General features: G+C 42.4%; 1 protein-coding gene across 4 annotated transcripts in view; it reads left to right on the top strand.

Moving 5' to 3' along the window:
- CHL1 (cell adhesion molecule L1 like) overlaps window positions 1-27,518 on the top strand; it is a 108,732-nt gene that overhangs the window by 43,917 nt on the left and 37,297 nt on the right. For all 4 annotated transcript variants that reach the window (XM_042823716.1, XM_042823717.1, XM_042823719.1 and 1 more), the window contains exons 3-7: window positions 15,731-15,919; window positions 17,543-17,648; window positions 18,324-18,514; window positions 25,236-25,358; window positions 26,374-26,544. In XM_042823716.1, the coding sequence (XP_042679650.1) occupies window positions 15,829-15,919; window positions 17,543-17,648; window positions 18,324-18,514; window positions 25,236-25,358; window positions 26,374-26,544 (682 nt within the window). In that variant the 5' untranslated portion in view covers window positions 15,731-15,828. The remainder of the gene's footprint in view (window positions 1-15,730; window positions 15,920-17,542; window positions 17,649-18,323; window positions 18,515-25,235; window positions 25,359-26,373; window positions 26,545-27,518) is intronic.

Below are 27,518 nucleotides of genomic sequence, written 5' to 3'. Positions count from 1 at the left end.
TGCATCTGGTCCATGTGTGCATCTGGTCCATGTGTGCATCTGGTCCAGCATTATCCATTATGTCCAGCAATCTTGCTTGTGTGCCACGTATATCATTAGGAATCACTACTCTTTTTTTTTGTTTGTTTCATTAGGGATGGCAAAATAAAACATTTAATAAGATTTTTTAATATGAGCTAAATTTAAATATTCATTATTTCTATGAATTGCGTGTCAGTAAGCTTTTAATATGCTGTATGTAAAAAATAATAATCTCCTCATTGCTCATCACTCTCTTCAGCTTGAGCACAAAGGTCATCCAAGTGTTGTTTCTGGTCCGTTTCATTCCCTCGTGGTTTCTGGTTGTGCAACGTGTCACTGTGTGTCTGGATGAATCTCTCAGTCCTTCATCCTTGAAAGCCAATTTTCATGCAACTTTTCATCCTAAATTCTCTCATTCAGATTTGATTAATAACGTGTATTTTGTTTTGTAAGCTGTATGAGAATGCTATACACATGTTTGCAACGTGTTACCATGCTGCCCACTACTGCCCTTAATGCCATGGGAGTCCTCATTGCCCTCTTTGGTCCGTCTCCTGTGCACTGCTGAATGCAATGATCAGAAGACAAGTTTCATTTTAGTAACCTTAATGCAGTTGGTTTCCCTGATGCTGTGATATGCACACTACAATCTTATGGTTTTATGCTAAATTGCATCTGGGTATATTCAAGTATGAAGTTTCTCATATCCAGGTTAGAGAGAATTCTGTACTGATCTCCCTTGGAAAAAAACTGCACCTTTTTGCTTTCTGTACATTTAAATATTTCACTGCCAAGAGGAGCAAATTGTACTGTGAGCTGCAACACAGCAGATGTTGGCCTTTAGAAGATGATTGCTTTTCTCTGCTGGCCTGAAGTTTGTCTGTATGCAGTGGTACACTGAAGGGCACAGTGTATGAAAATTAAGCTGTCACTACTGATAATAGCCTTGGAATGAAAGGTATTTTCTTTTCATATGGATGGACTTTCTCACAAGCCCAGTTTCTGATGCAGATGAGATACAATTGCTAATTTCTCACTACTTGATGAGTTCACTGCCCTTAGTAGGGCTGTGGTGATTTCAGGGTGGTGAAAGAGCTGGAGCAGAAATAGTTATAGAGAGAAACTCCAGCACTTGATGAAAAAATAATACAATCAATTAATAGATAATCAAGCATTAATAATTCAAGTGAGCTGGGGGATGAATGTTGTTAATAATTAAACATTATTCTGATGGATTGAAATTAATCACAGTATCACCTCTCTATCTGGAGGCACACTAGTGATAAGTCTGAGTCTACCTCTTGATGTAATGGATGTCTTTAACCCAACACCGGGATGTGTTTTGTGACTCAAAAGATGTGGAAAGCATTCCCTGTGTGTTACCTGCATTTTTACAAACATGCAAGGAGAAATGTTTTCTATCTGCCGTTAAATCAGTTCCTTTGGGATGTATTTATTTTTATTTTTGAAGTGGCTTAATTCCAGTGCTTTGGGAATGGCTCTGTGCAAGAGAGCAAGGAGTGCCCCATTCAGGGGGGCTGTGAGAGGTGTCAGGATGGGTGAGATGCAAGTGATCTGTCCCAGTCACCTGAGCATTGCAGGTGAGAATGGTTATTGCCAAAGAGAGAGAGACTGTGCAGATACAGGAAAGATCTGAAAGGCTTTTGCTGAACTAACCCGAGTGTTCTGAAGTGGTCAGAGTAGAAAATGGCACATTGGGTTGGCTGAATGCAGTAACACTTGAGCCACTTTGGAAGTATAGTTGGTACATGGTCACCGAGGGCACAAAGCTACTCAAAGTAACCTTGGAATAATGGATAAATGAGAAGGAAGCATCTTATTTAATAGTCTGGTCTCTTACAAGTGCATTAATTTTCCAGGTAGTTCTAACCTCCAAGACTGAAGCAGTGAAAACACTTCTGTCTTGAAAACAGGATGAGACTCATGAGAGCATCCAGAGACTTCCAGGCTTTTGCTTGCATTCAAATTCTTCTGCTTCCTGCCACTTGTTTGATACTGTCCAAGTTTTTCTGCAACTAGTGCATTATTTGCTGTGATTCACGTTCCAAATGTGTGCTGTTTGCAAAACCCACAGTGCTACTGTGTAAATGCTCTGACCTCCAGAGCTCCATCATCTGGAGTTGGGACTGCCTTTGTGCAAGGTGTGACTCAGTGCCAGCCAGGCACTGGAGCTAAAAGGGAGACCAGGAGGGAAGCAATGAGCTGGCATTGCAGTAGATTGCTCCTGGTGCAGTGATGTCAGTGACTGCTCTTCAAGCTGGTTTGTTCTAAAATTACAGAGAGGCACACGTGGGAACACCAGAGAGGAGAGTTCCTAGAAAAGCTTCCCAGTTGTTCCTATCTTGGGTTTGTAATGGGGTTTATGTGGTAAAAATGTTAATTGAGTAGCATGGAATAAAAAAAGTCAAGATTTGAATGAATAATATGAACAATTAGATGTAAATGGTAATTAGATTAATGGAATCTCTTAATTACTTGTATCATTTACTTAATCTTCTATGTTAAATTCAGAAGCATCTACAGACCAGGAAGCAAGTCCTCCTAGAAGGTCTTGTTAAGATAATTGAAAGAGGTGGCAGATTAATCACAGTCAGCGTGACAGAAAGGAGAGGAATGAGCAGTTTAAAAGCTCTGTGCTGGTGTTGCAGAAGGCACTGCTAATCATAAGGAGGTCTGGGAGAGAAGAGAAAGTTGAAACTCAACAGCAGTATATTGATTTTTCCTAGGAAGGTTTCCTTTGGAGAAGGCTACTGAAGGAAATGGTGTGATTTCAGTAAGAGCAGTGCTCCCATCTCAGCATGCCATGACCTGTGTTTCAGGAGAGATGTTTGTGAGAGCTCTTCCGACTCAACCACTCCAACTGTCCTTGTGTTGAGTGGTGTCATCTGGCCTCAGAAATACAGCTGATTGCGGGGGGGTGGAGATGAACAGAGGTGCACTGGGATGCGTGTGCCTCACTGCTTTGGAAATTGAATCTTACTGGTGATGACAAGTGAGCTGAAAGGGTTTGCTGCTGTAACTTTGTCCTCTTCTTCATGTTTCTGCATGTGTAGTTGCATATATTCATATCTACCTACACACGTGTGCCTGAGGTGATGTGGAGCTCCAGGAGATTGCACATACACAGAATGGCTTCAGATAGTCTGCTTATCTGAAATCTTTGTGCTGTGTTTGATCATAAAAAATATCTCCCCTGTGCCTCAGCATCTATACAACAGGGGAAGAACTCTGCCTGCTCCCTTAGGATTGTTTTGAAGGCAACTATGTGAGGAGTTTGGAAATGAGTGATGTGACCAGGGGGGAAAAGGATAGGAATCTCTGGAAAAATAGATGTTTATAAAATATCTTACAGTTTTAGATTGTTGTTCTTAACTTTCCGTCCTGAGTGGTTATTAATTTTGTTTTTGGGGGCAGTGTGGGAGCCGCAGTGAGCGTTTCATAGAGGATGTGCCACGTAATGGTGCTGATTAACATTCACACAAGGTAGCTCAGAGGTGGGGGGGGGGGAGGAAGACAGCTTGGCAAGTTTAATAAATGCTTTAGTAAGTGGATCTGCTTCCTCACTGCATGGGGAGAGTACACAAACCAAGAAGATAAAACCAAAAACCCTCTCTGGGATTTTCAAATTACTGCTTGAGATTGGGTATGATATTAATGTGAATACAGTATACGAATCCCTTGAAATACTGATCTCAACCTTATCCCAATGCCTGAAGGGCTTCCTCCCCTGGAGAGAGCTGTTTCTGGAGAGAAATGGGACCTCTGCTCCTGCACTGGGCTTCCGAGGCTCTCAGGGTTTGGGCTCTCAAGTAGTGCAATTATAAATAAGCTGAGCTGAGTAAAGGGCTTAAAACCATGAGTGAAACAGGAACTGGGGGCTGTTTCCTGCCTTTTGCAGAAGGCAGAGCTGTGCTGGTGGATTGGAGCTGGTGTCTGATTGCCCAGGATATCAGGCCCACCATGGACACAGAAGTCACCTCCAGTCTGTGTGTTCTGCAGCGCATCGCCTGTTGTGGCCGTCTGTCTGCTGGGCATCAGTGCCCTTTTGCATGGATTTGTGCTGTGTGCCGTGCTAGCATTATGACCAATAGAATATGAAGCAGTGGGGGAAGCAGGTGCATGCTATTTCTCACTTTTTTATTTTTCAAAAATCAATTGTATTTTTATTCTGTTTTTTATTTTTTTTTTTCAGTGCAAGGTTCCTATTTCCTTTCTTTTTATATTTTGTTACTGTAATGAGTTTTCTTGGCTCCCCATCCATCAGAAATCTTGACTTGATGATGTTGCTGGAAAGCAGTTAAAGGTTTAAATTATAAACTCTGAGAAAATCAGCGATGCATGATTAGTAGAAAATTTTAAATATAATAGTCATATTTTTTATGCTGTGTACAGTAATGTCTTCTGTCAGCTGCAGTGTGACTTTTAATACGTATTAATAGACTCTGTAACAATACAGATTGTTTTTACATCTTTTGTCAGACAGTTGTGGCATTAGGGTCTGCATGTATAAATTAGTCATTTGCTGGAAGAAACCAATACACAAATGATAAGGTCAGCTCTGTGCAGAGATACAGTTCCAGTGCATTGCCCATGCACCCAGCAGGATTTCAGTCAGCTTCAGATTTGTCAGCAGAATGAAATAAAGAAGGAGCTGGGTGCTGCTCCAGGCTGCCCACCTCTGTATGCTTCCTGTGTTTCTCTGGCAGACCAACAAGGCAGATTTTGCAGGAAATCCCTTCAGCAAACAGGAAAGGTTACTCACCTCTGAGCTTGAAGGCAGCAGCTTCTCAGGCAGTTCATTGCAGAGCTCAAATACCCCCTTGTATGGATTGCTTGTAATCGCTTTGGTAACTTTTGGCCTTGCTGAGAAGCCTGGAAAATAATATTTAAAAATAATAATTAAAAAACCCTGCTTTTCCTTGAAATCTTTTGAGCTTTTCTCAATCATTAAGTTTTCAATAGTGGAGGCGGTAGCTCTTGGATTGTTCTTAATCACAATAATTATCAGTGTGCATAATGAGCTCTGCAGAGCCATGGCTTCGGTAACACATCTGCAGCTGGAGCACCTCTTCTCACCTTTATCCTCACCGACACCCGTTGTGAGTTAAGACTCCATCCCTCACCTTTGATGGGGCTGGTCCTTTGAAACAGTTGCTCTGTAGTGAAAGAAAAGTGGCAGTGATTTCAAGTGCCAGACACAAGAGGTAAGAAAACTGCCTCTTGTTACTCATTGAGATTGTTTCTGTTCAGCAGAACCTCGTTTTCCCAATCCAGAGGCTCTGCAAAAAAAACTGCCTCCTCGGAGAGAAAATGGAAGCAAATTGCACTAGAATACTTCAGAAATAAATGTTTTGAGATAAGGTGGAATCTCATATTGGTGTGTGATAACTGCCCCACTGTGCTGTGTCATTGTCATTGCAGATGGAGTGGGGTTCCTCTCTGGAGATGGAGCCATTGCAGATGGAGTGATATATCATTAACTGACAGCTTGTTAATTCTGTGATGTTATGAAATCTCCTGGGCATGTAATTGCTACAAGTGTTTGCTTGACTTTACCGCAGAGCTTGACTTTATACTGCAGAAGTTTGTACCTCATGAAGTTCTGTCTTGGCTATAAAATGCAACTATTAGGAAGATATTGGTTCAAGAAGTACAGATGAGAATAAATGCATAATAAAATAAAATGTATGCTTTAAAATTACAAGCATCCATCCCATGTCCCACTGATGACATCCACTGCGGTAGCTGTTGATTCCCCAGCTGGGGGGTAATTTCCCAGAACTTATTGCTGCACTGTGGTGCTCCCAGCATTGACATGGGGAGAACAGCAGGGAGGGAGCATGGCAGACAGATATTTTAATCTGGAGGAGAGTGGAGGGACCTGGATACTGTAGGGAGCTCTATCTCTGGTGGAGGACTGCAAGGGCTTTTGAGGATGGCATTAGGGTCATGGGTTTGGGGTCAACCCTGACTTCTGCAAAGCCTTGGAGCAAAGGTGGTGTGCTGTGCTGGTGATGAAATGCAAAGATGTACTCCTGGCTATTCACTGTGGAAGAACTGTTGAAAGCAGCAAACTGCAACGGTCAGCTCTGGAGTGAGGGTGAAACCATTGTGCAAACACTGGAGCTGAGTGCTTCACGTGTGCTTCACCTGCAGCTTTTTTGGAACGCTGAGCTGGCACGTTAAGGGCTTGGGTTAAACCCAGCCTGCTTTGCACAGGGATATCTTGAAGCACTGGTCCTGTCTATGCATCCCTCAGCTCTAGAAACGCAGCAGCCAGGCTCTCTGCCAGTCTGGCTGTTTTCTGTGTGTTTTCTGTTGCCCTGAGAAGTGGAGCTGGAGATAAGAGGCTGTGTCTGGGTGGGTCCTCCTGGCTGCAGCCCCAGAGCTGATGGAGAAGCCAGAGAGAGCCACTCCCAAACACCTGGGGTGCCCAAACTTGTCCCGGATTATACAAGCTTTAAGTATTTAGGGAACATGCTGATTCTTTGAATGTGAAAGCAGTAGTCCTTGTGCCTCGCAAGACTGCTTTAAATGTAATTTAAGGTTAGCATCTGCAGAAGGCGTTAGCTCTGAAGGAGGAAACTCATTTGTCTTCACTTTGGGGCTTCCAGCCCAACAGTTGGAGATGAGAGTCTGTTCCTTAGAATTATTTGTTTGTTTGCATTTATTTGCCTGCTGCCAGTGGATTGCACTTTACTGGAGAAAGAATTAGAGAAGAGAGGCATTTCAGGCATTGCCTTTTTCTGTTTCTCTCTGGAAGCACTGAATTGCAGATATTTAGAAACATTTTTAAAGCCATATATATATATATATATATATATATATCGCTGTAATACCATGCCCCACTTCATCAAGGTTTTCTTGTCTGGTTTTAACCCCAGCCCTGCTTTGCTTTACCAATCTCTTCCATTAACTGGAAAGGCTGGGAAAGAGATTTGGTGCACACAAGCAGAATTCAATTTGTTTCCTACAGAGACAGAAGGTCAGGTTTGTTTGTTTGTTGGTTTATGCCTGTGGAGGTGATGTCAGCCAGGCGTATCTCTCCTGACCTCAGAGCACACAGTGTGGTGCAGATGAGAGTCCTCCTGTGCACGTGCACTGATGCAAATGAACCACTTGGTTCTTGTGTGTGTGTGTGTGTATTTTATGTGTATAAATAAGTACAGGTGAAGTTTGCTTGCTCCTATTAGTATTTCTGCAATAAATTTGCACTGTGTAGAGACACTGGAAGAGATCAAGCAGTTTCGATTCCCCCCCCCCTCAATCCCCCCCATGGGCACTGTGCTTTCCATGCTGCTCTCCCATCACTGCAGCTGCTGTCACTGCCACAGCATCTCCCATTCCTCACTTGGTGCTCAGGGACCTGGTGCTGCTTTTATTCCCTCCCCAGTGCATTCTGCTTCATCAGCATGCGTTCTCCCTGCCCTGTCTGTCTCTGCCCAGCACCAACCTGAGCTCATCTGCATCCCCGCTGCTCTGACAGCATCAGTGCTCTCCTAGGAGCTGTTCCCTCTCTCATCTACATCTGATAGCAGCTGCTTCATGGCCCCACATGGCTGTACCATGCTTGTTGGTGTCTGCTCCAATTTCCTCATGTACTCTTCTTGCTGCTTCCTGCTTCCCCAAATCTCTCTCTCTCCATCTTCTTTTCATTATCCGTGTCTTGTGTTGATCTGTTCAGTTCCACAGTGCTGCACCCCTTCAGCTCCAACCCGCTCTCATGTCTGCATGCAGGAGAGCTGCGAACATCCACTCTCAACAAGCATTTAATTATTATTCCTTTTCCTGTTCTATTTCAGATGTCAAGTAGTGTCAGATAGAGGAATGTGGGGCTCACATCAAGTTGACTCTGCTGTTTCAAGTCTGTATGGACGATGCAGGGATGAGTCAGGACAGCTCTGCTGTGTGACCCCCCTGCCACCAGCTGCCTTCCCCCCAGGCAATTCAGCCCTGGTGGTGTGTGTTCAACCCTGTGCAGTTCGTGAGATGCTCTGCTGGGAGTGCAGGTGGGAGGGGATATCCATTGTGCTCTGCTGCTGGCTGAGGGCACACAGCATCCCATGGTGCTGCTGCAGCTGGCTGTGCCCAGGATCCTGCTCTGCAGGCTAAGGACAAACTCCAAATGTCTGAGAAAGCCACTTGAAATTCAGATTTCTCAACAGTTCTTCTCTTCACGTTGTGATACCCATCTCCATTCCCATCCTGTATGCGGACCTCAGTAGCTGTTGTGGTCTGGCATCACTTACCTGGTCAACTTAATGCTTGCAGTTATAGATGAGAGAGGGAATAGAAGAAAAAAATCATTTTATCGCTTTGTGAAGCACTGTGCCAATTTTCCATGTCATAGAAGAGAGATGCCGTAGTCAGTAGTTATTACTGAAGTCTAATTATGTAAATGACATAATTTAATAATGATTATTAAATCCAAGCAAGTTTTATTTCTTTTCCTTATTATTGATGGCTCTCTTTGATAGCAAATGACAAGGTGCTTATCATAAAATTAATTTTCATGGAGGCGTTGCATCATTTGGGATGCTTCAGTCATGGGACTGAGGGTGCTCGGGTGACCTGCTATCTCTGCAGGAGCAAACGTTGTCCAGGAGGACAGCAGGAAGGGGAGAGAAAACTTGCACAGCAGCAAATATTTAATTAGAAGAGCTGCTTGGGCTGCCTGGTTGTGGCAGCTGCTTAAACAGAGATCTGGGCTTTAAATAACTGCAGCTAAATAAAAAGAGAAGGAGGAGAGAGGAGGGAAAAGCTCAAAGGGCATGGGCTGTAATTGCAAAAGCAGTTTTCAGTTTCCCATTGCAATGCCTTTACCAGCCATTAGTGCCTGTTTGCAGTGTGGGGTATCCATGGGTTATGGAAGTATTACTGCAGCAGTGTGTCACCTGCAGCTCCAGCTGGATCTAATGAGGAAGGCCCCCACTGCCTGTTCTGCAGAGTGGAATAAAGCAGAATGCAGTAGTTGGAAGATTTATTCCTTTCCTGCATTTGCTGACCAAATAAGAGCAGCAGCTCAACTCGGGGGTTTCCTGTGCTCCAGGGATGTGTATAGGCTCAGAGAGAGCTGCAGGGGAGCACAAAAGAGGCAGGAGACAGGTCAGAGGCATTGGAAAGTGAAGTGCATGAAAGGCCTCGTGCAGTGCTTGGCTTTTTAATAAGTGACTCTTCTCTGCAGCTTTCTGAGCTGTTTTCTGATCAGCATTTCTACGGTGCGTAACGGGATGTGAGTTACGGGCGAGGACGGCAGAGTAATGAGGTGGATCTGTCCTAGTGTGCCATACAAATGAGATGGAAAAACAACGTGACCAACAGAATTTGTGACTTCTTCATTTTTTCTAAAGAAAAAAGGACAACCTGTGGTGCTATGTAGAGGGCTCTGTGCAAAGTGTATGGCACAGTTTTCACGTACACAACGTGGAAAGCGCTTTTTCCCCATGCGCATGTAATTGATTAGTACACGATGTCTGCAGACAGGCTGGTGAGCAGAAGTCACACTTGTTCTGAGGAATATTGCGTTACGGGCAGAATGGGTAATGAAGGCCACAGTTTTGCGAGGCTGATGTTGAACATTAAGATTCTCTTTCCAATTTCATGCAACTTAACAGAATTCAGGCAGAGTTTTCCCTTCCAAATGGATGCTTATTGATGTTGTACTTTAATTTCTAGCAAGATGGAGGAGGATACAGGAATATAGGGTGCGAAAAGAGACTTGTTTCAACTTCCACTTAGTTTGCCTTAAAGAACAATGGCTGTTTACTGCTGTTTGTAGGGGTGGTTTGCTTGCAGTTATACCCTTTTTCCCGTTCATGTTGTCACCATGTTTTGAGCACAGGGAACTCTGAAGCAAACCCAGCCCTGAGCTGTGGCCAGCACTGCTGGGAGCTGGGCATCAAGGTGAGGCTCCTCCAGGAGGTATTGCTTCACTGTAAGGTGAATCATGAGAAAGCTCACGATTTTCCTATTGTTTTCTGCTTTGAAACAGTGAGAATGAGCATACAAGAGAAGAAAGTGCTGTTGCTGTGCAAGTTCCTTTTGCAATCAGGAGGATTTGCATCACCTCCACTAAAGGAGGCTGTCGTTGGCAGTCTGATCTGAAAACAAACTGCAACCAGCTTTCATTCCCTTGGTGCACGGTTGACGCGCTGTCCTTTCCAGTCATTCAGCCCCGCCGCTGCCGTACTTTATTTTGTGCTTCATGCTTGACCTATGAGCTGAAATGCTAATTGCTGATGAAAATTTCAATTAATGTAAAACTAGTTTCAGCCAGAAATATAGGCAACTCATCTAGGGGGTGCAGTATGTCAAGTGGAAAGAAAAAAAGAATGGCAAAAGCCTCTGAGAGTAGTTGAATTTTTAGCTGGCTGTTGTGCTTGTCTCTTCTGCACTGCATCACCTGCTGGGGCTGGGGAAGTCTCTGATTCCAATGGTTAATGGGAACTGAATGGCCTTGCTTTTAAGAAAAGTGATGCAGCATGTGCATGGGGTTGGATTGTGGTTGCATCTGTAAAGCTGTGCTTGTATAAAGCTAAGCACCTTATTTTATGGTGCTTGATACATGTGTTATGTAAATTGTGCTGTATTGTGCAATGGAGAAATATAATCTGAAATTGCAGTAGGGTGTTTTTATTTCTACTTTAACTTTAGATAACATAAAGCCCTGCTAATTAAATCATTGTATATCTCTCAGAAGTTTGCAAAGCACTTACAAGAGCAATTTATGTTGCAGGATGGGGTTTGTACAGCTCAAGTACACCATCATAAATCCAGATATTCCCCCGAAAAAAAAAAAAGTAGAAAAAAAGATTACTGCCACAGTAGAACAAGGAGCTGGAAGAAATGGAGTGTGAAGGTTCAGATTGGTTCCTACTCAGAGAAGGACTGCCCTGGTGTCCCCACAAGCTGAGTTTGTGCCCCTTGCAGGTCCCTGTCCAGCTCTGCTCCTCTGTATCCCTCAGCTCATAACTGTTAATTTTCTGTATTTTCTTGGTTCTAAGTGCCTAAAATAACGAGGGCTGTTCTGCAGCCCATGAGAGGAATGTTTTTATGGTGGTCCATAAAAGTCTGTGTTGCATGTCCAGGTTTCTGATGTTAGAGGGTAGGAAGACGTGAGCACAAGGCGGTGATTCTGGCAGACAGCTCCAGTGGCAGCCAGAGCTCACATTCTTAGTTGCCTCTAAGAACGAAGCTTCATGCTGGCAAGCAGCTACCAATGAGCAGATCATGTGTACTGATTAGAAGCACTGTTTCTGTGCTTTTCAGGCACTCCGTATATAACGTGAGGCTTTAAGAAAGATGGTGCTGGTACCCTGTGATGCAGTGGTATGGTGCTCCAGCAGTGAGATGCACAGGACAAATTAAATCAGACCTGCCAGGTGGATCCTTACACAGACAGAGTGATGGCCAAGAGACAACATTAACTACTCCTAGAGCTTGTAAATGGCTTGAGAACAACATGGGATGAGAGGTACTGAGGTCTCAGGATTGCATTTTAGGATTTTGCTGGAAGCAGATAGGCAATGTGTTCAGAACTGGATTGCTGGTGCTGCTGTGTTTCCCCATGGGAAGGCAGCAGGACAGGTGATGCACATGTTGCCCTTCCCAACCTGTGGAGCTTGCAAACAGAAATTGCATAAAATGAGTTTCCACATAATCAGCCCAAGGATGAATTGTGTGTCACAGCTGGGGGTAGCAGGCCTTGCCTTGGGGATAGGCAGCAGCTATGCTGGTGTCTGCTTGCCTGGTGGTGACATCACGTCTGCTGGCCTCCTCCTGCAAACCAGGCAAGGTTTGGGCTCCCTGAACCCTTATTTGTTTCTTAAAGCCTCATCCCAGGGAAATTAGTTATGCTACTTACACTGGTTATTGGATCAGCAGTCTTACTGCTGCTTGCACTGCAGGAGTACATTTCACAGCCTTGCACGCGTATTTCTTTATCCTTTATATGCAATCTATTACATTTCTAGTGATAGCTTTGTGTTTTCTTGAGATTGAAAGACCTAAAAACCGATAGATCACAAAACTGTTAAGGCACAATAGTTAAAATCACGTTCAAAGCATGAATTTGCTGAAATAATGCTGAAATCTTGCCTAACCGCACTGGAAACTTAGATCTGCGCAGTCCAAAAATGTTGACAAAATCCTTGGCAAGGTGCATGGTGCATAGGCTCATCTCACCAAGCCTCCTGGGAGCGAGGCTGTGTCATGACTGTGTGCTGCAGCCTCATACCTGCTTGGGAAATGTTTCCCTGCAGAAGGAAGGGCACCTTTCTGATTTGGATGATTACTTTAATCATCTCCAGCATTTGCATATGGACTGCTTTCCGGAGAAAGCAGCAAGTTCCAAAAATAGGCAATAGGGATGGAGTCAAGTGAAGGTTATCTTCTCACTGCTGTGTGTGCTTTTTAGGGGAAAAAGCTATGCATGACATCAGCACTCAGAGTGAAATGATGGGGCCCTGTGAATGTTCCTTCTCATCCTTTCCAAACATAAATGACCACAGGTGGTGGTGCTTTGTCATTATTTTTGGTGCTATTTTATCTGTTTTCAGGAGGAAAAAACAGACAACAGCTGCCTAAATATTGCAGCTGTAGCATTGTGTTTAAGGCCTCACTGGCATAAATATCAACCTTTCTTAGCTAATTAGTGAAGCAGCGAGGTGTTCCTGCCCAGGGCGTGGAAAATGCAGAATTTTTCTCTTCCAGCCGCTGGGATTTAAGTGGTGCTGCGGGTGATGGAAGGTGGCATTTCCAAACTGGTGGGAGGTCATAAAGGAAATGGGGAGGTAGAGGAGGTGCTGGCACTGAGCTGTGCTCTAACAGCTCTGGAGCAGCGGTGCCGAGGAAGCTGAGCGTGGAGCAGAGCAGTGTGCTTCCCTGTCTTTGTCCAGGGCTGGGATTTTTTTCTTCTGTGATTAGATCCAAAAGTAAGACTGCTTAATTAAACTTCTGTGCTGTACGGTCATTTATCTTGCAACATATGATCTAATTAAATAAAATCTTTCATTTCTCATACCAGGAAAGATTTTTTTTATTATTTTCCAGAGTTTTGTTTTTCTGTTGTGTCACTGGGGCCACCCTTTAGAAGGCCGAGACTTCTAATTACCAACAGCTTTTATTTAACAGTCTTGAAATATATGTGTCACTGAGAAATTAAATCTGATTCTAGCTAATGAAAAGGTCAGCTCAGAAACGCAGCAATATTAAGCTGTGGGAATTCAGTGCTTTCATTAATATTTGTGCCATACAGAATTTATACAGGAGCCAAATCTTGCATAGCTTGAGAGAACCAAATAGCTGAGATTGATTCCATATTTAATAGTACAATGTAATTTCTCTTGGAAGCAGTAGATCTCTAATCTGGGATTTTTGGCTGTCATTCTGCTACTGTTGATGAGCAATTTTAATGCAGTAATTACATGTAGGCAAAACTGTTCACAAGGTTTATGAGGAAAAAAAATGACAATTTAATTTTTTTCCCTGTTTAGCCGTCCAATGTTTGTATAGCATGTTTTGGAAGTGGTGGTATACATAGAAATAATCTGGAACTGCATCACTCCTTAGAAATGCTGATATTTTGAAAGATCTGCTCACTGTAAATAATAGGCAGCTCATTAAACAAACAAATGGTCTGTCCTTAGAGCAATCAGTATTTACTATTAACCAAACAGCGCAGTAAATAATGAATTGCAGGTAGGGAACTGCAGATAAGTATTTGTGGTGAATTCAAATTAGTTGGCTTAAGCCTGGGGCTGAGAGAAGAGAAGAACGGGGGTGGAGGGGGAAGAGGAAAAAGGAGGAGAAGGGATCCTAAGTGTACCGTTCATTGTGGCACTCCTGATCGTTGTGCCAAGGAAAGGTTTTCTGCCGTTGTCTTTACCACCCAGGTGCAAGGGATGCTTTGGACAACTCCTGAGGAGAACTGAGGAGAATTTGGGATTCCTGGGGAAAAAAAAAAACAAGTATCCAGAGCAAGCTGTGGGGCTGCTCCAGCTCCCTGCTGAGCCATTGTTTTTACCAGGGTCAAGATTCTGCAGGTTTTTATCTGGCACACATTGGGCCCCAGGAGAGCGCTGTGCTTTGGCACTGCTGAGACCGAAACCTGCCCTTTGCTGCCAAGTTCTTGTGCAGCCACCTCAATTATTGCTCCAAATTACTTCAGTAGCTAAATTGTTCATTTGCTGGGATCTGGCACGAGATGAGAAATTTCGGTTTGGAGTTGAATGGCTGTAGAAGTGAAGTGTTGCACTGCCTGAAGTTTGGGTACGTGGCAGAGCTCAAGGCTGGGATGGATGGGAGAGCCTGGGGGATATTTGAACCTGAAGTGCAACTGTGTGGCTGGGGAGTGTGCTGCCAGAGCATCCATGTGGCTGTGGATCCATTGGTAGGTATGGGCAGAGGCTGTGCAGCCACCATGTATTGGCACCTGGGACATGGAATAAGGATCTTAGAAGCCTGAACTATGGAAAGGCCTCTTGCTTGCAGACTGAGACCAGAAGGAATGCAGCTGAGCTGATTATGTTCTGCCTCAAACCAGTGTGCTGCTGCTGGTTGCTGATCTGCAGTCAGAGGGTCCCCATCCTCATGTCCGTCTGTGCTGTCCCTCTCTGATGAGCATGGCCCTGAGCAGGTCAGCCAGCATCTTCCACCAGGGAGAGTTCAGTGCCTAAGATATCTGTATGACATCTGTCTTTTAGCCTCATTTCTACACAAATGAGGCTTATGGGATTATCATGTCTGTCTCTTGTCCCCTCACTGGCCAATTTCAATCTTAAACCAGGGATTTTAGTCTCGAGGACATTGATTTCCAGGAAGGTTTCATGAGTTGAGTGAATAAAAGTTCCCAGTAGTGGACACTGCTCCTGCAAAACGATCCTGACAGCTGAAGTCTGAATTTCTCGAGGTAGATGTGCTGTAAGTGCTGTGTTAGCAGATGGGCAGTACAATACATACCTTACACCTGTTAATACTTCGCTGATATTTGCAAGTGGTGCTGGTGACTGAAATCCTTCATACACCCACACTTGTGGTGCCCTCTCCTTTATTCCCCTGTGAGTGGCACCTAAGCTCTCATTAGCACAGATTTTTCCTCCTTTTGGCTGGTGCCTGACGTTTTTACCTTGTAATGCAGTGCTGAGGACGTGTAATGGAATGTGTAAAAGCCTACGTGCAGCAGTTCTGGGATAATGGAGTAAAAGGCAATGTTTCTTGCTCTGCTCCTTATTAATGAACTAAATTGGACTAAATGTCCTTTTTATGTTTTTTTAAGACATAAATAAAAGATAAAAAGATGTATGAGATTTATGAGTAAGGTCATTAATGTACTAAATTACTAAATTTCTCTCATTAGCTCTGTTACATTACTTTCCAACTTACAAAGTTCTCATTAGAAAAACTTATGAACTGGAATAATTACAAATATATCATATTTTAAGCTATTCCTACTTTAATTGCAAAGCAAAAAATAATTATGCTTTTGTTCTGTAATTGATTTTTACTTTTTGCATGTATTTTACTTTAGAGGTTTAATATAGGACCTTCCTTTATCCAGGAGATGGAGAGGGGAGTGGAAACAGTACTTTCATGCAATTTAGCTGCAAATCCTGAAGCACTGCTTTAATTTAGTAACCTCATTAGAGCCAAGTTAATACCCGCTAATATGGCTGTTTCTTCTCCTTGCTAGGCTCCCAGTTTCCCATCTTACATCTGATTTGAATTGATGGTGAGAGGAAGCATAAGGTATATCTCGTTCTGTTTGGACTCCTTGTTTACAGAAGAGTGATGGAGATGCTATTAAGCACAAAGAGGATCACCATATGCCTGTTTTTCTTTGTACTGAGTTTGGCAGCTGCTATTGAAATACCGTTATCAGGTGAGTTGTAGCTATTTACTGAACACTTTGCTGTTTTGTTTTGGCATGCTTGCTTTTATTTTATTTTTTTCCATTTTTTCCCTTTCCCTGAAGAAAAAAGTATTAAATCCTACTTTCAGTTGTTCCATTTTGAATTTAATTCTGCCAGAACATGGCCTTTGGGAAATTTAGAAGTGATAAAAACGTGAAGCACTTAGTTTAGACTTGTTGGGATGCAGCAGTAAACTTGTCTAATAACATCTACCTGATGTTCAAGATCCAACGCACTGCTTAGCTCTGAGGGGTCAGATCTGTCCTTCACAAAAATCCATTATTTTGGCTCTGAGTCTCCCTGAAGCTTCTTTGATGTACATGAAACTGTGTTTACTTGTCTCCAACCTGCCGTCTCGCCTCGAGAAGGAGCAGGTGTATGTCTTGGAATGCACATGAATCCCCAGAGAAGAATCTCCTATGCCTTGCACCCCACCCTGGGGAGCACCAGCTCTGTCTGGCTGGGATGTTCAAGCTGCCTATTCTACATGGTTGGTGTGCATTCAATGAGATGAGGCCCATGTGGGACAACCCAGTGGTGACCAGTGGACTCCACTGCCTGGGTGGCCAGGAGGATTACACACTACAGTTTGCTTTCTGGGGATGAAGCAAAACAAAATTCGAGCATATTGGGTTTTGAATGAATTATACTGATGGAAAAAGAACTGTAGGGTCTCAGCAGGCTTTTGAGCGCAGCAGCTTCGGAGCAGGACATTGGCAGTGTGGGTGCCTGCTGTGAGCAGCCCTGGTTGCAGAGGATTAAGGCAATTAAGCAGGGTTTTAGCACGTTTTCATAAAGCTACCTGAATTTGTTTATCAGTGAAGGAGATGGAAGTGACTCCCTGTGCTGAAGTAAAGCAGAAGCAGAGCTGGGACTGCAAAGTGCAGGCCAAACTGTCTGGGCAACCACTGGCTTTAAGTACCTACACAGGGGAGTCATCCAGCCCTTAATGTGTTTTAATGAAGGTCTTTATGTTTTAATAAAAAGGAATTGTGTCTGATCAGTGAAGCTGGTGGGCCTGAAATAGCTCAGCTTTGAAACCATATGGTATGGTATCATTTGCTTCAGCTCTGAGCTTCCTGGACTTTGGAGAGAAACCAAAGACGATGTTAATTTTCTTTCTGTCTGCCTATAAGGATGTGACGATCCCATTATCCCCAGCTACATGGCAGAGTACCTCTTTCCTTCTGTGGCTTTGTTACACTGATATTTGTGACACTTTTAATTCCCTTAGAAAAAAAAAAAAGATAGTGAAAAATCACTGTGTAATTGTGTGACTGCTCGTGGCACTTTTGTCCTGCAGGCTGCTTTCTCATCTTTGCAGTCAATGGTCTTCCTTGTAATTTTATCCAGAATTAAGACAGAAGTTTGTGACTTTGTGTATATCTGCACCTATCTATAGACACGTACAGATTTGGGGAGCAAAGCGTTGTCGATGTCAGGAGGGTGATGATAATCATCCCTTATTTAAGGCAAGCCTCACAGTTTGCAGCAGTGAGGTAATCCTGACATTGTCTTGTTGAAAGAAAGGCCCTGAGCTGTGCACAGCTATGCTTGAAAAAGGATTTAATCTGCTGTCTCTTTGTGTTCAGTTGCACAGCTTCCAACAATCAAGGAGCAATCTGAAACCCAGGTTGCCTACCCTTTTGATGAGAACTTTACAATTAAATGTGAAGCCAGTGGAAACCCACAGCCCACGTAAGTACTGCTTTCACCTGGAGAAGCAAGCAGAAATTGAGTTGGCTTTTAGCCTTTGCCAAACATTATTCCTTTTTTGAGGGGGAAAGGAATAGCAGATGTCTGGGAACCCACTCAGAATTGCAAGGCAAGGTTAAGCTTTGTTTCCATTTAAACCATTCAGCTCTGCTAGTTGAAATTCTTCGCTCTCTCTGTGAATAGATAGCAACGTGTCTTTTTCTCGTTGGGAGAGGTTTCATTTCTGAGCAGACTTGCTCATGTTCTCCTGGATTCAACGGTGGTACCTCTTGTAGAGCTCATATATGTATGTAGAGCCTGCCAAAAGTTCCAACTGTCCTGCAAACAGAGCTTTTTTTTGGAGACCTGTAATTCCTTCCAGTGCGTGGCTCTCGCTTTCACAGGTGGCATCTCTCATTTATTGTCCTTTTGTTAAGCTCTCTGTTCTTATTCTGTGTCACAGGCAGTTGTCCAAAAGTGAACTGTCCAATAGCAGACATGCTCAATAGCTCAATAGCTAGCACAAATTATAGCAGCACAGCGTTCATTTTACCATCCTTTTATATAGATTCATTTTTCTTTTGTTTTGACACTGCAGTGTTGGAACCATAATTTCCACTGTTTTTTGTATTCTTTATACTGCGGCCATTCCTTTGTAATTGTTGTTTTATTTTTCAGTTTCAACTGGACAAAGGATGGAAAACCATTTGATCTGTTATCTGATCCCAGAATAATCACACGTAACAACTCTGGGACATTTGTGATTCAGAACCATGGAATCATTACCAATTTTCAAGGGAAATACCGTTGCTATGCATCCAATGTGCTGGGAACTGCCATGTCAAAAGAAATTGAACTCATTGTTCCAAGTAAGGGCTTTTGCTTCACTTTCATTATACTTCATGTAAAAAAAAACTTTTGAAATAGTGTTCGTAAATCAGTGGATGCCCGAAAGAAAACTTTGTGCCCTCTGAACTGATTTTATTTCATTCCAATTTTTGAGACCAGAAATCTGAACAATAAAATCTGAATGCAGGAGATTCAGACCACACCATTCGTCTTACATGTTTCCAAGTGATGCTCCTCACCATCTTCACTTAATACAAAAACAGTGGGGTAAATCGCACATCTGTTTTCCCAGATAAATTAGTCTGGAAAACATGTATTGTTTACTTCTGCTTTCTGAGCTACACTTGGCCTCAAGGGGTTGAGCTAGTGAATGAATTATATAAACTTTCCAATAACTATCCCAGGGGAACCGAATGTCCAGTGACAGAAAATGATTATTTGTTTCCACTTGGCTATTTAAATGCCTTTGTAGTTTGCTTTCTTTGCCTGTTTCATGAAACCCATCAGGATTCTATTCTGATTTGTATTTGCTTAAAGCCTCTGCTATCTCTTGTGATGCTTCCACTTCTAATACTTTTCTCTTTCTGTGAAGAAGAAAGTAGAGCTCTTGATGGTAATTGCCGCATGATAAAATTCTCTGCCTAATCTGGACAGAAATAATTGGTTTGAGAGAGGATACCAGTACATCATTAGCATATTGAAATGTTTGGAGAGGGAAAACAAATGGCACAAATGAGAAGAAGAAAAAAAAAAGTGACATAAGTAGTAGTGCAAGAAATATTTGAAAAATTAAAAATGTGGTGGGCAATGAATAGAAATGCATGTGAAAACAAAGATGGTTTGAATCTAAGGCCAGGAAAATGTTTTTTAAAAAAAGGGGGGAAACTTTTCAGTTAGCATTATTTCTAATACAAGAGAAGTGTATTTGATAAAGAATTAAGAATCATACTTTCACTTTCCAAATATTTATTGGAAGGTAAATGCTGCTTAGAGTCATAAGCCTGTAATATTCCAGCCTGGTTACTGTGGGGCTGAGTGCCCGGAAATTGGGCAGACAGGATGGTCTCCATCTCAGAGCATGGGATGTGAAGTCAGGGGGAGGATGGGAGAAATAGCAGCATATTGTTGTGAAACAGCAAACAATGCAAGTGTTTGGAAACTCAAGGGGGGGTGGTGATCCAATCAACCATAAGGTCGTTAGCCTGGTGTCAGTAGCATTCAGGGTGTAGTATTAAATAACTCAAGGGAAGAATATAAAGTTCTGGAGTTGAATGGAAAATGAGCTCTCAAAACTGTGATGTAGTTATGAAAATTACTGATCATAGAAATGAGTATTTCCATCTCATCTCACCATTTCATCTGTGCTCCATAGCACAGAGGAAGGCAGGGGGAAAATGAGGTGGCTTTCAGGACTGGGGTTGTGGATGTGAACAAAATTGACTGATAAAAGCTGGAGGTCATCTAGCTGGGCATTGGCCAGGACAACGTTCTTATGATGGCTTCATATCAAGAAATTTGGGAACTTGTCTTTTCAGAGTAACTGAGGAAGAGAAAGGCAATATTGGTCATAAACTCAGTATAGGAAAACATGAAATTAGAAGAGGAAAATTTGAGAACCCTCTAAATGACAGTAGGGCGTTTACTTGAATTCATATACTTCTGCCTCTATTTCTTTAACTGTATAACGTAGATGCTGTGAATTAAATCAGGATTCAGGGATCACAGAAGACACCTTTCATTTTCTGAAGCGCTGGATAGTCTATAACTCTGCTGAAATGAAAGAGATCTGCTGGTGCACAGAACTGCTGCAAATTAGGCAATCAGACACAGAAGACTTTGGGATAAATTACCCCTATTCACCCACAAGTTTTGAAGCAGCGACTGGTACATATGAGATCACTACATGTATTCATGATAATGATGCAGAGGTGGCAGTGCTTTGCCAGCTGTATTCAAGTAAAATGTAAGCTGCTTGGCAAGTTGCTGTGCCAATGAAGTAAAGAAGAAAACAGCAAGACAGACTAGGGTAGGGGTTTTTTTTTCCATAAATTAAATTTCCATTGTACAGAAGTATAATGCCAGGTTTGTAAGGAAAGTAAAGTTGCTGCTGAAAAAGAGAACAAAAGAGTATTTACTCAGAGTAGTCGTTCCAGGAAAGCATTAGCAACATCAGGAGGAATGATCATTAAATGTCACCTACATAATGAAAATACCCCACCTCCTCTGTATATGATGACGTTAAGGAGAAAGAGGAAGAGTTGGCTGTGAGAATAATCTGCATTTTTGTATCATTTACAAAGTCTAAATTGTTACAGGATACATGCAAAATGAAGATGGATGCAGTGGTGAGAACACAGACCTCTGTTCCTTTCCTCCTGTATTCAGGGAGTCTGTTGCTCAAACTACTGAGCAGGCCCAATGCCAGAAGAAGGAGAAGTAGGGTTTAAACTTCTTTAATTAACTGTAGTGTAAAAGACTCTTCATGGCAAACAGTTAAAATTTATGCTCAGTATTTCTAAAGCCTTTGCTCTAAAAGACCAAAGTTCTGAGGGTGGAAACAGAGCCTAGACATAAAATTGTCTGCTTGAGAGACAATTGTTTCTTTGAGAGCAAGGGGCCTGACATCCCCAGACTTCCTGACAGTCAGGCTTCCTAACTTTTTCAATGTAATGAAGCAATTAAAAAAATCCATTACAAAAGCAGGTAATATCTGATAAACAGTTCAAAGGTTGCAGTGGAAATTACAGATTTAACTACTGCATTTACAGCATGGACCAGAATAGCAGTTGATGCACTGAGCTGAATACAGGAAGCTGCTCTAGCTGTACTCATTGGTTGGTGATTTTAAGTGATGTTTAAGATTCTTTGATGTGTTGTGCCATACATGTGTATAACAAATTGTTTAGCTCCTCATCAAAGCGTCTGATGAGCTAGGAATTTCCAGGGTATAGAATTTAAGTGATTATTTCTATTATTCATTACCCTTATATCTTTTAGGGATTTTGTCATATCCATGATACAACTGTGCATCCAGGACACATCTCCAACAATGACTACAGAGAAAGTTATAAAAGGAGACCTCGTGCATAGTGATGTTTTCCTACAATGGTTTTGCAAAATATATATTTATTGCTGACTTAAAATATGAATCAGCTCCCATTTTAAACCAGTTAATGACAGGAACCAGGTACAGTGGTACCAAGGACTTCTACAGCTACTTACCTTTACTTACTTATCTTTTGCCTTCAGTTTGTCTCCTCAGTGCTTTTCCCAGGAACATGTAAAACACCAGGCTAAATGCACTCCATTCTCTATCTGGTATAAATTCTCATCCTCAGTACAGTTGTAATTGTACAAAGTCATTACAGTTGTTAGCATTAGGACAGAAACAAAGAGTGTGCTAACAGGCGTCTGAGTAAACCTGCAGCAGTCCTGCTTGCACCAGAGTGCTGAGAGTCAGGTGCTAAACTTCGGTATGCAGCTTAACTCAAATTCGGATTTTATATTTGCTTTCCACATCTCTGCTGCATATTCTGAACAGATAAGTAGGAGGGACTGACCCAGCCTCTGTTCTGAAATTTCTTTCAGCCAGCCTAATTTGTCACTGGTATTTAAGCCTAATCTCAAGTGCAGTTAGGTCATTAAACTTTGAGTCACCCCGGGGATTAAAGAGAGACTGGTTCCTTATACAGATGACTCTGGAAACAGATAATCTTTCGTTTCCATGGTTTATACACTGCCACAGCACTGTGATTCTGGTTTTTGAATGCTGTACATCAGTCAAGATACAGCCTTGGCAGGAAATAATACTTTAGCAATGAAGTCTTTCCCGCTACTGTTTTGGGAACTTCATTTATCGATGTGGGCTTTTAGAAGATGTTTCCATAACTGAAGTCAGGTGTGCAGTTTGTCATCTTCCCTGTGGCTATTTCACACCTTGATTGCCTGTGTTGTGAGTGTCCTCCCACTGGTACTTGAGCAAGCCTTTCTCAGAGCCATTAAATAACATTCTCCCCTGCGTTATGGATATGTGAGATGTAGCACTAGAGCCACTCTGGATTCTCTGGCCTCTCTCATTATGTCCATATGTGGGGAATTGCATGTAGGACTGACGTGACAGTTTCAGTACTGTTGCTGCAAAGAGATCAATTGGTTGTAAATTTTACAGTGTCCATGTGCTGCTTTGGTGACTCCATCCTGTGTCACTTTTGTGACACAGTTAATCTTCTGTGGTACTTTCTAGCTTAATTTGATGGTGATAGTTTCTGAGATCAGCCACAAATCAGTAGTGATTGATTCTGGAATATCCAGCAATTAAAACAGAGCAGCACAGCAGAAAAGAAAGCCAGACATTTCTTCCATGTATGTACTGAAAACTGATGTGCAAGAGCCAAAGCCTAAAGTGATATTAGCTTCTGAGCCTTAATAAATCTCCTTTCAGAAGCAATCATTTTTCTAGTCTTTGAGACCGATGGGGTACCAGCAAGTAAATATATTTGTCAGGAGATTTGACTCAGGAATTTGTTATGAAAATTGAATTTTCCTCTCTCATAAAACTTGAAGGGTTAAAAGCCAGTTATGCATTGAGGGAACAAAAAAGTTTTGAACAAAGTGAAATGAAACAGTGTAGAAAACCCAAGGAGCCTCAAACACCTCATTGTTCAAATAGGTTTTAAAGTTATACAAGACATTGGGGTTCACAGCGCTGCTTCCCTCAGTAGGGACCAAAGTGGGCATTTGGGCCTGTGCTGAAAGGAATGCCTGCACTGCCAACTATTGACTCCAAGATGATGATTTTTCACTGTCTCCTGGTGGGAATTGATATCTTTTTGTATAATTAGGTAATTATTGGCTACAGAAGCTGACTGGAAAGGCCAGTGATTATGGCACCCAACTGGGGTATTGGAGACCCAGATTTTATTGTTGTGCCAAATGAGGCAGAAAATGGGTTTGAACAAAAGTTTCCCGTGCCTTAGATGAGCAGTCTCTCTATTGGTCTATTTGTTGACCTGATTTTGTTGACTTAGTTAGAAATCCCTTCTCCTTCACCCAATCCAGCACTCCTAGCTTTATTGAGTGATGTGCTTTTGGGAAAAGTAAGCGAACTTTAAGTCAACAAATTGGCTTTTTCCCACTGGGAAATGTTTTCCCTCTCCAGGAGTCAAGAGATGCACTTTTCAGGGCTTGAAGAGTATTGACTATTGAATGTATTGGATTTAACATACAGTTCTTTCCCTTACTTGAAATGCCAACTACAGAGTGGGTGATGCTCATTAGATCCATGTTGTTTTCCCTAATAATTTCTATTTGTATTAATAACACTTTTGGAGATTAAAAAAAAAAAACAAAAAAAAAAACAAAAAACAACCTATGACCAATTTGCACTCAGGCAATCAGCATTGAATTGATTGCTTCATTTTGTGTTCACTAATGCTACAATGAAAAAAGCTCCCCAGTCCTGGCCCTGTATTTCTTCTCAACCTCCTCTTCAGTTTGACTTCTGCTGTGTGACACTGCAGATGTCTTGCAGTGCTCCTGGACTACTGACATATTAAATTGTTTATTTGCTCCCAGAGTGCCCTCTCATGCCTTGAACACCAGGATGGCAGTAGTTCTGTGCCGATCTGGCCCTGCACAGCCAGGATGCTTTCATTCTGTAGCTGTTTAATTGCTGATAATTTTAATGTTTAATGAAGTTGCCTGAACTGAAACTTTCATGAGTTTGAACTTGCCTGAAATCAGAGGAGTGTCCGCCCTGAAACTGCCTTAGTTAAATTCGTTTAAGGAGTGGTTGCATTTTGCAGACTAATTTCTTCACAGTAATCTCTGAGCTGCAGTTTTCCAGTGCTTGCTTTGGGGATGGGGGGGGTTCCAGCACAGCTCGACTTCCTTTCTACTTGGATGTGCTCCAGTTGCATTTGGAGCTGCTGATACAGTCCAGGTTGATGATCTTTGCCAGGTGTTGTTCAGGCTTTAAACAGTCTGCTGACTCCCTTGGCGAATAATCCAAGTTCTTGATCCCTTAATTATTTAACCTATAGTTAAGCCCAAATAATGCTTTCCTTTTGGACCTCCAGTGTATTTCCTTGTGCCAAGCCCGTCTCTGCATCCTGAAGGACAAGCTTGCTGAGAACCCTGCAGATCTGCACAGCAGAGGTTTTACACCTGAGGGCATGTGAAGGCAATACTGTCTTTACATAAGGCTTCTGCTTCATCTCATTCTGGAGATGGATAAGAGTCGGGATGGCTGCAAGCACAAGGCAGAACAGCTGTCTGATGTCTGTCCTCACCTGCACTGACTTGCATGGCTTCTTGGGAACTGCTGTTCAGCCAAAGACTTCCCAGAAGAGCCTGTGCTCCCAGACTGATTTTTGATCTTCAGAGATCTGCCAGAACCCTGTCCTCTCTGCTCATTTTAGGATCCCATTTCAGTTATCTGTCTCTTTGTGCAGTCTGGCAGGGACTAGTCAAATAAATGACAGCATTTGAAAATAAGTACAGTAAAATAATTCTTCAGCAGAGCTCATGGGCAGCATGGACAAATCACTTAATGAATGAAAATCACACATAATGTCTTGCTCTTTGTGAAGTGCTTTGTTACTCTTTCTCACTTGGTAAACAACAGGAATACCTAAAGGCCAAGAATGCAAATGATGATGTTAAGGTAAGTATTTTATTGGGAATTAAAAGGAAAATTTCCAAGGGTAACAGTAAAAGAGGAGCTTCTTTGCTTTTGCACAGATGTACCAAAATTCCCTAAAGAAAAAATTGAGCCCCTTGACGTGGAGCATGGTGATTCTGTGATCTTGCACTGTAACCCCCCAAAAGGGATCCCACCTTTGCATATCTATTGGATGAATATTGGTAAGTAAACAACTTACACGTGCTTCATGTAAGGAAACACAGAACATTTGTTTTCCAAAGCAGTTTCATATCGGTTTTATAACTGATGGGAGTGGTAATTCTGCAGGTATCTGGGGAAAAGATCTGGATATTGATAAGTAAATAAAAAATTGAAAAATGTGCAATAGAGATGTCTTTACATAGAAAAAGCAAATTGTAGAGTACATTGACAGCACATTTTATTAACTTTTACACAGCAGAGCTTAAATATCAGTGAGTACATCTACCAGTTAGGAAGACTGCTGCATTTAAGGTAGAGAAAATAAAATGTACCAATATATTATGTCTATTATTACTGTTTTATTCTCATGAATCAACCATTAGTTCATGCTGATACTAAGAAAAACAACTTCAGTTCAGGTATGCATAATTTTTTCTTAGTTTTGATGTGATTTTCATTGTTGTATTCTTCAGTGTTTCTTCAGCATTTATATTCTGTAGGGTTTTCTGGCTACTGAGAAGCAAGATACAGATGTGACACAAAGGGTTCCTTTTTGATGTTGACCAAGTTCTTGCAGAGACAGGGTGCCAGATTAAACCTCTAATCTTATGAGGCAGCCTCTGCACTCCTGACATACATGCTTTCCATAGGTCTGCATATGGCTGGATCAAGAATGAGACAGTATAGTCTCACCAGTCCATACTAATGCTGCCCTGCTCTAATATGTAATTACAGAAGAGCAAAGTGGTCAGGAGATTGGCACATCTGCAAATAGTGACCTCCATATCAGCATTACAAGCCTTTGTATTGGGGAGAGGTGTTGGACATTTTCTCTGGCTGAAAAGGAACTGTGCATGCAGTTCTGTATGCTGAGTATTGGTGAATAACCCGTGGGTTGTGCTGGGCCTTCTGCCTCTTTCACATCAAAGTTGTGTTCTGTATCTGGAAGCAAACACTTGACAGTAGAGCATTGGTAGTCATACTGGTGAAGCAGCTCAGTATCATTACCATATTGTAATTATTTTTTCTTGCTAGATTTGCAGCACATTCCTCAAGATGAAAGGGTCTCCATGAGCCTTAAGGGAGATCTCTACTTTGCAAACGTGGAAGAAAATGACAGCCGAAGTGATTATTGTTGCTTCGCAGCATTTCCAAAACTGAGGACAATTGTACAGAAAATGCCAATGACACTGAAGGTTTCCCGTTGTAAGTTTGTGGATGCGTTCTTTCTTGCTTACTGTTGTTTTTCTTTTTTTGACTCCCTAGACATCAGTGTGATCGCATCACATCAGCAGATGTGAGCCCCAAAGCCCCCAGATGCAACTGTTGGGCCCCCAACGTACCTTGCCCTTCCTCCTGCTCTCCCTTCAGTGAAAGGTGATGAAGCAGGAGGGAAACTTGCTTCACTGGTGGTCCCTGATGGGACTTGCCTGGGTCTGGAGGACATAGAGGCTTCCACATCTCTGCTCTGTTGGTTGGTCTGGGTGCAGCTGTGAGGCTGGGGAGGACAGTACCTGGGGGCTGGGCTGCAGGCTCAGCCCTGCTGGTGGCTTGGCCCTGGAAGCCTCTGTACCTTTGCTTTTATGAAAAAGGAGACACAACTGTCCCTCCCCTCTTCTCTAGGGAGAAATGGGCTGCTCAGCAGCAAGAACTATAGGTCTGATTTTCAACCTCTGCAACAGTGTCTGCTGCGATGGTCCAGAGCGACAGCACGTGCTGCCTGTGCATTGCAGGCTAGAAGCAAAATGCTCCCTCTTTAGGCTGCCACAGGGACACATGGGGCATTAACATTTTCCTTGTGAAATGTGCAGGGAGCAGCGTCAGAGTGTTTTGCAAAACACTAGAAGGTTTTCAGGGCATGCTGTCAGCTCTGTTAAAAGAGTAAGGCCCTGCAGAAGCTGGTGGAGATGAGGCAGCTTACAGCAGCTGCAGAGCCATCCTGTTTTGCTTGAATCTCTTTTGGCTGTAATGAATTCAGTTAAGGTTTGCAGCAAGAGCTGAAGCTGCCTGTGCCCTTAATATCAGTCTTCTGTTTCGTTAATGCTTCTGACCTTTTGGGTTTATGTGGTCCAGAAAGCCAAGGAGATTTTTCTTTGTGAATGAAAGCCTAATATTAAATATATGATTTTGAGAGCTTCTTGTTAGGATTAAAAAAAAAAAAAAAAGATAAATGATTAATA

The sequence above is a fragment of the Centrocercus urophasianus genome, unplaced genomic scaffold, assembly GCF_019232065.1.
Source record: "Centrocercus urophasianus isolate 14NV4802_14NV808 unplaced genomic scaffold, USGS_Curo_1.0 seq_22, whole genome shotgun sequence".
NCBI lineage: Eukaryota > Metazoa > Chordata > Aves > Galliformes > Phasianidae > Centrocercus > Centrocercus urophasianus.
This window is presented reverse-complemented; position numbering and strand designations above follow the sequence as displayed.